This window comes from Stenella coeruleoalba (assembly GCF_951394435.1).
Source record: "Stenella coeruleoalba genome assembly, chromosome: 17".
NCBI lineage: Eukaryota > Metazoa > Chordata > Mammalia > Artiodactyla > Delphinidae > Stenella > Stenella coeruleoalba.
Genome location: NC_137163.1, coordinates 65,546,322 through 65,559,534, shown reverse-complemented (window position 1 = coordinate 65,559,534; position 13,213 = coordinate 65,546,322). Strand labels below are relative to the sequence as shown.

The 13,213-nt window shown below is 44.5% G+C and overlaps 1 protein-coding gene across 2 annotated transcripts in view; it reads right to left on the bottom strand.

Annotated features, from left to right (window-relative positions):
* TRAM1 (translocation associated membrane protein 1) overlaps positions 1-10,590 on the bottom strand; it is a 29,699-nt gene extending 19,109 nt beyond the window's left edge. Inside the window, exons 1-2 of one of the 2 annotated variants that reach the window (XM_079902503.1) lie at positions 9,865-10,590; positions 1,660-1,723 (exon numbers count right to left, since the gene is read on the bottom strand). In XM_079902503.1, coding sequence (XP_079758629.1) covers positions 1,660-1,723; positions 9,865-9,987 — 187 coding nt within the window. In that variant the 5' untranslated portion in view covers positions 9,988-10,590. Of the gene's footprint in view, positions 1-1,659; positions 1,724-9,249; positions 9,395-9,864 lie in introns of those variants that run through there. The other variant, XM_079902504.1, reaches the window with a different exon arrangement.
* Positions 10,591-13,213: the final 2,623 nt, after the last annotated feature.

Below are 13,213 nucleotides of genomic sequence, written 5' to 3'. Positions count from 1 at the left end.
ACATAAGATTATAAAAACAGCACTTAAGTACAACATAGTTATGGAAACAAACAAGAGAAGACTAACCTAATAAATAAGTTTACAGAAACATCATGGTAATTTGCTTTTGGACACCTTCAGTCTTAGGAACAATGAAAATTGAGGAGACTATCTAGAAGTCTAAAGCTTCAGAAATTATTTACAAAGACTTGACACATGTTAGTTACAGCCATTAAAGACCAGAGAACAGGGAAGGGGAGGCCACATTAAGATCCTTGGGGACTGTAAAATTGGTATTACCCCAGGGATAGGGGTTAGATTATACTTAGGTTGTATTAAAGTTATACTTAGCACATTTGCCTGTCTTTTCAAAGAACTTTTGAAACTTTCTGCTTTCTAGCTCTACTTTCAAACTAGACACCACATTTATGATTCTGCTGGAAAAGCTGACTTAACTTTGATTTGATTTAGTTTTGAATTCTAAGCAGGAGAGAGAGGCAACTGCTACAATTGTTTTCAATCTTTAAAATTGCTAAGATTTTTTCAGAACAAGACTTAATCAAATACTTGTGAATTGATAAAAGAGCTTTGTTTTTTCTGGCATACTCAAATTTCAAAACAACTTTGTGGTTCTGAGTACTGTGATATCTAAGTTACTACATCAAATATTTACAAAATGATATAACTGAACAAAAACCCAACTCCATGTTGTATAATTGATCTTACATTCTAAATAGAGAGACTCCTGGCTCGCGGCAAGTTTACCACCTGAGTATGGTAATATTTTGTTAACTGAATACCCCACTCCTCACCCATGCTCGTTAATTTTTTTCTTTTTTGCGGTACGCGGGCCTCTCACTGTTGTGGCCTCTCCCGCTGCGGAGCACAGGCTCCGGACGCGCAGGCTCAGCGGCCATGGCTCACGGGCCCAGCCGCTCCGCGGCACGTGGGATCTTCCCGGACCGGGGCACGAACTCGTGTCCCTTGAATCGGCAGGCGGACTCTCAACCACTGTGCCACCAGGGAAGCCCCATGCTAGTTAATTATATTACTGTATTCAACTACAATCAACTTCCAATAACAACTTGATTTTCACATAGCATCATTCAGAAAAACTTTTCGAAATAAAACCTGAAAGTGTAGTTTGGATGTTATTACCAGATACTTATTGACATTCTCTCTAATCAAATAACTGATGGGACGGTAGAGCACAACCAAAAAGTGAAAAATAAAATGGGCTTAAGAGGGTTGTTATTACGGGTCCAAAATAGAACCCATACAAGTCAGAAAAACAGAACCTGAACATTGGGCCTTTAGAAACCTTGACTGAACAAAGACACTTCAGACAAATGTAAAATATCTATTCTTAGGATTTTCTTATGAAAAGATCAGAGGGAAGAGAAGGCAAAAAAAAAAAAAGTTCTTCATTGGAATTTTAAGCCCATTTACAAAAATACACAATAAACATTAAACACATAAAAACTGATTTTCATACAATATATATTGCGAAGTCAACCAAAAACATCAGATTTTGCATTACAAAATCATCAAAATAATATTCAGTCTAATCACGAATGAGACCTGTGAAAATAACGAAGAACCTAGTATTCATGGAGATTTCCAAGTCTGTCCCACTGAACTCTTCTACTAACCAGAAAATTCCAAAAGAAAACTACCTACCTGTTGCAGGGAGGGTAACATTGTACTGAAGAGTAACAAAAATTATAGAAGCTTTTGCTGTTATCTAGAAAGAAAAAAAAAGATCAAGTCAATTTGTGACCCTCTCCCAAGTAGCAAATCGGGGGGAAAAACATTCCAAGTTCTGTCCCCACATCTAAGAACCAAGGGCACCCTAGTTCCAGCTGCACCCTGATAGGCACGACTGGGCTTCCCGATCACCAAGGGGTTGATCTTGAAAGAACATAATTCGCCAGTGTAGTCTGAAGTTTAGATGGGATTGTGTAATTCACTCCTAACTTTAAGATTTCAAAAGAGATACTGCAGTTCCAGTAAACAGTGTTTTGACAAATAATGTTTCTCTACTCTAGACCTGTACAATGAACACAAAATTTCCATCAAGAAAAATTTTAAATGTAAATTAATGAAAGAAAAGGAAGCACAGTTACCATGACAAAACGTAGATCAAAGGTAGGATCTGTGGTGTGTGTTAATCTCCCACACACCTGGCATGGTTACATGGTCGATAAATATTTAACTGACCTGACTACTAGTAAAAGCAAAGTGGTCAGAACAGAAAAATGGAACGCTTACTCAATATTTATAGGCACCAGGCACTGTGCTAGACAAGAAAGGATAACAAAGGAATGGTATAATCCTGATGACTAGCAACTCAGTCCAGTCTGGAGGACAGGTAAACAGATTGCTATAATACCACAGAATCAATGCCAGTGTGAACTGAGGATAAACAACCAAAGCATTTTTTTTGTGTTTGTTTTCCTCCTGGGGTGAGGAATGAGGCATGCTCTGGAAAGGCTTCGCAGGGGATGTGGTGCAGAAGTCGTCTCCTGTTGGAAAAGAAAAGTTCCCTAGGCTCACGCAGTGGGACCAAGAGGGCAGCACAGGTAGGAGAAACAGAAGCACAAAGGTCAAGGAGCGGTAAACAGGAGGTCAGGCTCGGGCACTCATCAGGAAGGGGTAGAAAGGCCTAGAAAAGTTACCAAGTGCTAGAAAGGACCTAGTTTGCTGAGCTTCGTAGTTTAGATTTTATTTTAGCCCGACCAGACAGTTTTGGGGAGGGGGAAGTTATTCGTGCTTTTCAGAAAGATCGCTGACTGGGGTGCAGTGCTGGCCTGTCAGGCCCCCTCGGGGCCGCGCTCCACCCCGCAGTCAGTATCCCCTCCCGGTCATGTTAACGCCGCTCCCCACACCCATCCTCCCTCCACCCGCGCCCCAAAGGACCTTCACCGATTCCCATTCTCTCCAGGATAAGAACAAACTCTGCGGTCTGACCCCTGCTTCTCCAGCCCCTGTCCGGCCGCTTCTGCCCCATCCCTTGCCTCCTGCACTCCTCTCCCCATAGCTCCATGCACCCGCAGTGTTATCTAAAACACTGCTGGAAAACTTCTCCACTTCAGATCTCAGGTCAACTACACCCTTTCAAGGAAGCCTTCCCCGTCTCTTAGGGCAGGTCATTTCCTTTGTTAGATTACCTCAGAGACCTGTGTTCCTTTCTTACAAAACGTATACTTTTGGCGTGATTGTGTTAATCACTGCTGTCTCACCCATTAGACAGTCAGTAGTCTCCATAAGAGCTGGGAGCACGTCTATTTCTCCTCATTACTATATGCTTAGAGCCCAGCATGGCGTGTGGCACTTATTAGGCCATTGTTCAATATTACTGAACAAATATTAGATAAAATATAAACTGGAGTAAGGATGCAAGTCAAGTACGAGTTTTGCAAGAGACCCTGTGAAAAATAATAAGGTCTGAACGAAGGCAGTAGTAGTGGGTAGAGGCGGAACTTTTGAGGCAGAATAAGGCTTGGTTAGCAGGACAGAATCAAAGTATGTACTGATGCTGCAACAACTGGGTGAAAAGCAATACTATTAATAAAAACGTGGAATATACAGGAGGAACCGCAGGTCTGAGGCAAAGAAGAAATTGCACTTTATATAAACTTAGATTTCTACGAGATATGCAGGTGGCAAGACCAACAGGTAGGTAAGACCCACACCTGGAGCTCTGCAGGGAGGCCCGGGCTTAAGGATTGGGAAGTCTCTGTTTACAGACAGTACGTGGTACATAGTCGAGGCTGTGCAAGTGTATAAATCCTCTGCAGAGTGTACGGGATTCGATGAGAAGCAGGACACCGACAGAACCACGGAGAGGGCAGAGAAAAAGGCTGGCGGCAAAATAAGAAGAAATGATCAGAGAGGAGAGGCAGAGAGAGGAGGAAGAGAGCTAGATGCCCCCAAAGCCAAAGGGGAAACATTTCAAAAAGGGGTGGTTAATAAAGTCAAAGTTTCAATAGAGATGTGTCAGGAAAAGAGCGCAACGGACCGGACGACTTAAGAAGTCATCAGTGGTCGCAGCTTGAGTGACTCCAGTGAAGAAGTGAAAGCAAAAGCCACCTCAAAGTGGAGTGCAGAGCACAAGGGGAACAAAGGGGTTCCCAGCGACAGATGCCAGGTCAAGATTTATGTCGTTTCGTGATGGGAGGCACTGAGCTGGTGCGGGGGCAGTCAGCAAAGGCACCAGGGAACAGGGAGAATTTAACATGTAAGGGCATAATGGATGGAAAGATCTGGTAGGGGTGAAATATAAGGATAGAGCTAAAGGTTGATCTTGAGCAGTTTTCCTCTTAGATCAGGCAGGCAGAAGGTAAAAATGATGAGACAGATAAGTTCAAAACAAGGCAAGAAACTGAAGAAATTCCCTGTGGCGGGGGAAAAGCAATGTCATCTGTTAAGCATAGTTGGGGACTCAAACGATGAGTATTTTTATAGTTCCTTTAGGCAAAGGAGCTGGCCAGGGAAAAGTAAAAAGATCCCCGGGTATTACTTTTGTCTGAGGTCAGAAACCTTTGACTTGTAATATTATCTATCAGCAAGAGTGCATGACTTTCTCTGACAACACTGAGCAATCCACAAATGGGAGGCACGGAAAAGGCAGATGGCAGGCTGGACCCACGGGTGGATATGTGCAGGCCAAGTAGGGAGAAAGACCAAGAGGGAAAGGGAGCTGAGGGCCTGGGGAGAGCGTGGACAGTAGTTAAAGTCTACAGGAAGAAAAGCAAAGCAACAAGGGGCTAGTATACTGGAGAAAAGGAAAGGGGACCAGGCCCCACAAAAGCCTGGACTAGGTGGAGAGCTGGCATACGAGCAGTAGATGTGGGGAGATGAACAACATGCAGGTTGCAGCTGAGTTCTGCTGTTCTGGAATTCAGGATCTGGAAATATGGCAGACTTGTGAGATGAAGTCAGGGTATGGCCACCACAGTGAGTTGTTTCACTGGGTAGATACATAAAGATCACTTGCCTAGAAAAGGCAAGTACGGCTTTTCTGTATTACATTTTGGGTCATTCACACGGATACGTGAGAGCAGAACAATGACATGAATTTCCAGGGTAACACTGCTTTCATGTGATTCTTTTTAATGAAGTTGACTGATTACTAAATTTTATGTTTTAATATCTTTGTTTAGATTTCATATATAAACGCACACACACTCCACATCCCTGTTTCTAATTTAGAATATGAGGTCACCACTACCATAGCTAAAAAAAACTTTTTAAGTTTTTTTACAAATGACAAGTGAAATTCTTCAAAGATAAATTTAATATCAAATTCCCCAAGCAACAAAAATTAGATTATCCTTTACTGCTAGGCTTCCAAAGAAAATTAAAATCCGGCTTCCAGCTAGCTTGGCATGTGACAGTAAGCGGAATAAGAAGAGGAAAAATACAAACTACACACCCTAAAAATGTTTATAGAAAAATGTTTTAAAAAGAAGAAAACTTAAACCAGTAATCATGCTCTTAGCCATTTCTAGGGGTCCTAAGCCTCATACCACGGCCAGCACTGCTTTAGTTAAACTAGTATTACAGTTAACCAACAGTAAGACAAATTAGTTTGGAATAAAATATGCTACAGAAATATACAACGTACTCAAAAGTAAATATGAGTTTATGACAATTTTGGACGTTTAAAGCACTGCTCTCCATTTATAAGAAAAATATGAGGCTTATTCAGATACATCTTAAACAGGTTACCACGACTTTAATGAGTTATTTAATTCTGCATTGTATGGAGTATCATGAATATCATAATATTTCTTTAGTGCTCACCAGCTGGGGCTTGGTATCTTTTCTTGTCATACAGAGAGGTTAACTATTTTGTACTTGTCAGAGGGAAGTGTGACTACTACACTGACTGGGTGTCTCAAAGATAAAGGCAATTTCTGAATATCAAATCCCATTTTCTGACCAGCTTATATAAAATTAAGTTCTTAAAAAAAAAAGGAGGAAAGGGCTTCCCTGGTGGCGCAGTGGTTGAGAGTCCGCCTGCCAATGCAGGGGACGCGGGTTCGTGCCCCGGTCCGGGAAGATCCCACATGCCGTGGAGCGGCTGCGCCTGTGAGCCATGGCCGCTGAGCCTGCGCGTCCGGAGCCTGTGCTCCGCGACGGGAGAGGCCACAGCGGTGAGAGGCCCGCGTACCGCAAAAAAAAAAAAAAAAAAAAAAAAAAAAAAGGAGGAAAGAAAATGTTGGCATTAAGATAAGCCATGCTTAAAAATAAAATAAACCCCCAAGACTGTTCTACATAGTTGAAATTGTAAAGGTCCCCCAAACCTGGCATGGCACAAACGACCTGGACTCCTGAGCCTCTGAAAAGCAAATCCCTCTCAGAAGAAAATATTCCTCGTGGAAACCCCTAACTTCTCTTCTATATCCTCACTTTCAGAAAGCTTCCCAAGTATCTTTACATCTTTCAACTGTTAAATTTTCCTAACTCCAATATTCAGTCATTCATTATAGACCATGATGTGCAGTATGTGGACAGAAACTGTACTAAAAGCATGATTTCAAAATTCACAGCAATTTTTGATAACACGAACTTCCCTGGAAATTAAACTCTTCCATATCTCCCAAACAAACTATTGCTTTATCAACCTTATTAGTATATATAATCTCTTTAGATGCTAACTGTTAGAACATTTTCTCACATAAAAATGCTGTCTTTGGGCTTCCCTGGTGGCGCAGCGGTTGAGAGTCTGCCTGCTAATGCAGGGGACACAGGTTCGAGCCCTGGTCTGGGAAGATCCCACATGCCGCGGAGCAACTGGGCCCGTGAGCCACAATTACTGAGCCTGCGCGTCTGGAGCCTGTGCTCCGCAACAAGAGACGCCGCCATAGTGAGAGGCCCGTGCACCGCGATGAAGAGTGGCTCCCGCTCACCGCAACTGGAGAAAGCCCTCACACAGAAACGAAGACCCAATGCAGCCAAAAATAAATAAATAAATAAATTAAAAAAAAAATGCTGTCTTCTGTTTTTCGACTTTGATAAATACCTAAGGACTAATGAGCTACCATTTATGGTATGCCTCCTGTAAGCCACACTTTGAACTAGCCATTATAAAACTTAGTTTAATTCTCAGAGTAATCTGATGAGCCCTATTTTACAGAAAAGAAAACAAGTTCTAAGAAGTTATATGACATGCCCTAGGCCACCCAGTTAGCAAGCAGTAGAGCCCTAACTCCCTTTAGCTTCAGCGCCTATATTGATTCTTCATTTTGGCTAGTAATACAGTATGTTATTGCTTTGTCAATTTCACCATAAATCCTCAGACATTTCCTCAATGTCGGAAAGCCTTTCCTTTACACAAAAGGCTGAACAGTTTTGTTGCAAAAACGTTAACTTCTCTATTATTCTAGCACAAATACTGTCATTCTATAACTACATTAATGTTGAGATTCAGCAATTACTTTATTATTTTAATTAATTATTTTTTTTAAAAAAAATTATTGGCTGTGTTGGGTCTTCGTTGCTGCATGCAGGCTTCTCATTGCAGTGGCTTCTCCTGTGTTGCAGAGCACGGGCTCTAGGCGCGCTGGCTTCAGTAGTTGTGGCACGTGGGCTCAGCTGCTCTGAGACCTGGGGGATCTTCCTGGACCAGGGCTTGAACCCGTGTCTCCTGCACTGGCAGGCAGATTCTTAACCACTGCGTCACCAGGCAAGTCCCACAGCAATTACTTTAAAAGTCAAGTAGCAAAACTAATCCAGTGAATTTTTTTCCCATAGGTAGATAACATGCTTTCAACTCCTAAAACTTTAACATATGGTAAGAAAAATGTAGTACAACCTGTACAAACTTCCTTCTGTCTACTACTTCAACATTCTTTTTTGAACTGACTTTAAAAACTTCTATTTAGATCTTTGTTGTGTCTATTTAAATTGATAAATTTTACAGATGTAAAGGTGAAAATCCACTCACTGTTAAAAAATCACTGACATGTGAGGCAAGGTACAGGTGGTGAACTTCTCTAGAAATGTGGTAAGAGAACATGAAATATTTTACATAAAAGCAACGTTATAACATTTCTAAGTGTCAGCACTTCTGATTTATATTCCATTTCACTCAACGCATTGCAAATACACCTTGCAGGTAATATTACTCCTAAATTATATCTTTAAAAACAGGGATTCTTACTACGTGGAGACGGGTTATGGCAAGCTTTATGGAACTGTTCAGTATATTGTACACACAAAAGTATTACTTCTAACACCAAAGCAGAAAGTATATACAAGTATAAAATTCAGAAAGAGAGTACAAATGTTTAGAATTGCATTTCTAAAATTATATACATTCATGTAGTTCTGTATAAACCGTGAGATGCCTTCTCACCATATCATCTGATCTCTGCAAACAATGGCTGTGAGAACAGCACAGGTGATGTTATTTCCTTATACAGAACAGAAAAACTGAGGCTTAGCCCTGGGTCATTCAGTAGGTAAGTAGCACAGGCCCAGCCTAAATCGAACGATGTGACATATGTTAGTTCCCTTCTACCCTCCCTTTCAGGATACCCACTACCTCCTTAGCAGTGGACTAGGTGGACGTAAATGACACTATCAAGAATCAAAAAATCTGTATCTAGATCCAGAAAAGTCCATTTGAAGAGAAGCAAAAAATTATTAAAATATTAAGTTACCTAATCATAATATTTTAAAAACCCACATGGGCTCCATTTAAACTATTTATTCAACTTTCGGTCACTGGCAGTCTCATTACACCAGTTTTTCTCAAGAATTCTTAACGTCACTCATTAAGCAAATATTTTGCAAGCATCTCCTAAATTTAGGCTTTGGAAATAGATTAGGAAAAAACCAAAATTTCTGCCCTCACTGAGGTTACATTCCAGGACCGGGGAGACAATAAATAAGTAAAATAATTAGTGTATTTGGTGGGGCACAGGAGCTACAGAGAAAAATTAAAAAGGGAAAGAAGATAAGGAATGGGCGTGTGTACTGGGGAGGGAGGGAAAGGAAGCCGTAGGATGTTACACGTTCACCTTGCAAAGTTTATACCCACATTCAACAGCTGTTAAGTAAGTCATCACAATACTCGCTACGTGGGATGAGAATTTACACACTCCTGACATTTCCATCCTCTCCTATTTCAAGAAACAAAAAGAAAATTATCCGACGCCTCGGCACTGCTGTTCAGAACCCCGATTTCTGTATCAGACCTTGTTTCCTTAAGAAAAGAGCAAGCGCTGGGGCAAAAAGTTCGATCACTGATAACAATACCAGCTTGGGAGACAGGAGTTAAAACAATCGGGTGGGTGCGACTCGGAGCTCCGATTCCGCGGAGATCACTCGCTGCCCCGCGGCCACCGCCCTTCCAGTGGGCAGCGGACGCCGGGTTCCGTCGGTTTCACCCCAGACTCGGTGCCGCCGCGGACCCCGCCCCCGAGCGCTCTCCAGCCCCCGCGGCCTGGCCAGCCGGGCGCGCCGGCCATTGCCCAGCCCGCCCACCGCCCGCAGCCAGCTCGGCGTTCAGGGGCCGCCCCCGCCGACCGCCGGCCCCTCGCCGGCTGCCACGTAACCCTTCGCGGGAACCAGGAACTGCGCGGCGCGGCCGGCGGGAGGGGGCGGCGGCGGGAGGGCGGCGTGCGTGATGGCCGAGGGGGCGACGCGGCGGCCCCGGCCCCTGCGGGCGCACAGCGGCCAGGCTCCCGGGGCTCCGCAGCCCCAGCCCGGCAGGGCGCGGGGCAGGCCCGCTCCTCCGGGCCAGGCGGCCGGCACCTCCCCCCGCACCCCCCCGCCGGGGTCCCCCGCGGTCCCGGGCCGAGGGGCTGAACTGGCAGCCGGGGCCCGGGGAGGGGACGGCGGGCGGGCGATTGGGGCGCGGGCAGGGCTCACCTCGAACATGAGCCCCAGCAAGAAGACCATCGCTACACAGGAGACGATGTCCGCGTGATTCTGCAGGACGAATTCGTGGCTCAGGACCGGGGGGCTCTTGGTGCTCTTCTTGCGAATCGCCATGGTGAAGCCGTCGCCCGTGCCTGCAGGTGCTCCGCCCCGGCTCCGCTCTTCCCAGCTGCTCACCGACTCGCCGCCGCCGCCGCAGCCGCCGCCTCCCCCTGGCTGCTCCTCACAGCCCCGCCGCTGCCGCTCGCTGGGGCTTCACTTCCCATCCCACAGCCAGTACGCAGCCGCCGGGGCCGCCCGGAAAAAAAAAAAAAAAAAAAAGCAAGCCCACACAGGAGGCGAGCATGCGCACTGGGGAGACGGCGCTCTCTCGTGTCGCGGCCGCCCCTGCGAGCCCACAGCGCCGCCTAGGGAGCGGAGGCCGTCCGCCCGGGGCCGGGCGAGTGTAAGAAACCTGAGCGGCGCCTCCCCTGCTCCGCTCCAGGGCTGGGGTTGGGAGTCGTTTGAGGCGCGAGCTTCCTGCGGTTACTAAACAGACTGAGTCCGCGCCGCGGTCAGAGGGCGGCCACGTGCTACGGCGTGCACGGGTGCAAGCGTGCTTTCCGCCCTCTGTGCCACCCTGGCCTTGGGTGTCAGTGCCTGCTTCCCCATTGATTGTCACTTCTTGAAAGCCACTGCCACCAGCAAAATAACCTAAACGTATGAGTACAGCTTAACTACATAAGGGTAGGGGCATTCGGTTTTAGCAGCTGCCTTAAAAGTTAACTTCAGAGTTATTTTAAACACGCCTGAGGACTTGTTTCCTGTTCTTTGTAGCCTTGAACTAGCTTTCAAAAAGGAACAATTCCTATTTGGTCTCACCTACCCATCCCCCAACGGGCATGCGACTGAAGTAAGTTCATAAGTTTGGGTTTACTGGCTTCATATTTATTATTAACGACACTTCTTGGTAATCTAGGGAGATGATTTTTAAAAGTTTGTGGATTAGACATGTCTTCCTCTTTCATATTTCTGCCCAAACCAAGACTCCCTGTATTCTTTCTCCAGATGAATTGTACCACTGTTTACCCATTTGCCAAATCTAGAAACCAGAGTCATCCTGGACTGATCCCTTTCAGCATCCTTCAATATCCAAACTATTACCAAAGAAACCCAAGGCCATTGAGTCCCCCCTTCCCTTTCCCACTGCTGCACCCTCAGGAGGGGACTCACTGCTCACCTACAATATTACAAGTCTGGTGAATGCCTTAGTGGTTTAAGAACATGGGTTTATAAGTCAGAATTCTGTCACTCATTATCTGTACGATCATGGTTACTTATCTCCATGAGATTCGAGTTCTTCATTTATTTATGTATTCATGCATTCAAAAAACTATTTATTGGGCAGCTACCATATGCTAAGCACTGGGGATATAGAAATGAAGGAAAAGTACAATTGAACTTATTCTTATGGGCTTTCATTTTAGTATGGGAAGAGGATCTTTACACAAGATTTAAAAAGTGAAACATGTCTTAAATTGAGATGAGGGTCCTGGAGAAAAATAAAGCAAGGGGAATAGGGAAAGTGTGGGAAATTGCATTTGCCTGAAGACTTGAAGAGGTGAGGGAGCAAACCATATCATCAATAAAAAGGAGATAATTGTAGTACCTGTAGCCTACTTTAGCAATTAAATGAGATGATTCAAGGAAAGTGCTTAGTAGAGAGTTAGGTATAAATGTTAGCTATTATTGTTATTATTTTTTCTTTTTGGCCACGCTGCTTGCGGGATCTTAGTTCCCTGACCAGGGATTGAGCCGGTGCCCCCTGCGGTGGAAGCAAGGAGTCCTAACTGCTGGACTACCAGGGAGGTCCCAAATGTTAGCTATTATTATTTTCCTACTTTCTGATCAAACAATTACTAGTTTTACCTACCTCCAAATCACCTTCCAATTTCATATTAGAATGATGCTTCTAACAAAATTTTTCAAATTTTTTTGGTGGTTTCCCTTTTCCTTTATGGGAAGCTAGCATGACTAAATAGTGCTTTATGGTTTGGCTTCTGCCTACCCAGACATTCTCAAACCCTTCCTCTATAGGCCCCAATCTCTTAGTACCAGCACTACTGGCTTCCCACTCTATACACACGATAGTCTGCTCTCTTCCCACGCTCTCCCTGGCTTTGTGCTCGCTGCTGCTTCTGTCTGGGATGTTTTCTCCTCTCCCCTCATCTACACACCCCATGCCTACTGTTCCTTCAAATCTCATTCACAGGTGACTTCACTGAAACCTTTACTGACTTCTGTGGCCATCTCTAATGACTCAATTGCATTTTTAAAAATAGCTTTAATGAGATATAATTTATATCACATAGTTCACCTATTTCAAGAGTACAATTTGATGATTTTTAGTATATTTACAAAATTGGGCAACCACCACCATAATCTAACTTTAGAACATTTTTATTATTCCCCAAAGAAAGACTTAGTTTTTGTTCTTGAAACTCATATACCTGGAATGGAAGACAATAAACAAGTCATTACCAATGTGATGGGTATCTTCAAGACTTGTTTGGTGAAGGGTGACATGGAAATATTCTAGGTCATTTGGAAATTAATTGTTCCACTGAAGTGAGTTTTTAAACTGAAATGGACTCTTTCAAACCTTAAAATTTAATTATTTTTCACTCTTTTGTGAGAAAATACCCCCACTGGTGTTCTTTTAGTTGCATGAAACCTACCATACTCTGGACAGCTGTAGGACTTGGGATGACTGTTGTATTTGGCAATTCAGAGGATGTGAGTTTGTGGCAGTGTGGGTTATCCAGGAAACAGATGCCAAGACAGAGTCAGAATCGTAAGGGATTCGTCAGCAATAACATTTGTGAAAAATAAATGGGAGAGGAGTCGGCAGGGAAAGGCTGCAGACCACGAAACCTGTCTGACACCTGTGAAAGGAAGGAGGGAGGACCCGCCAGGAAGACCTCACGCTGAGGTGCAGCCTGAGAACATCTCGGCCAGCCCAGCAGGGCGCTCCAGCACACTGGGCAGAAATGGTGGGTCCTTGTAGTACTGCTCTGCTTAGTCAGGGGCTGGGAGCTCCCGCCATGCACTCTTGCCATCTTCCAGAGAAAGTCACAGCTTTTGCCAGGAGGTCCTCTCCCACCGCTCTCTCTCGGGCTCAGTTACCTACCTGCTCCTTCCTCTGGCCCCTTGAATCACTCCATGGTTACAGCCAGTATCCCTTGTGGTTTCTGAAGAGTCCTTTTGTGAAAATTTCTTCAAATTACCCACGGTGAATGTGCCATTTGCTCCTGCTAGGACCCTAACTTACTATGAAGGTCATTAGTGACCTTCAAGAGAG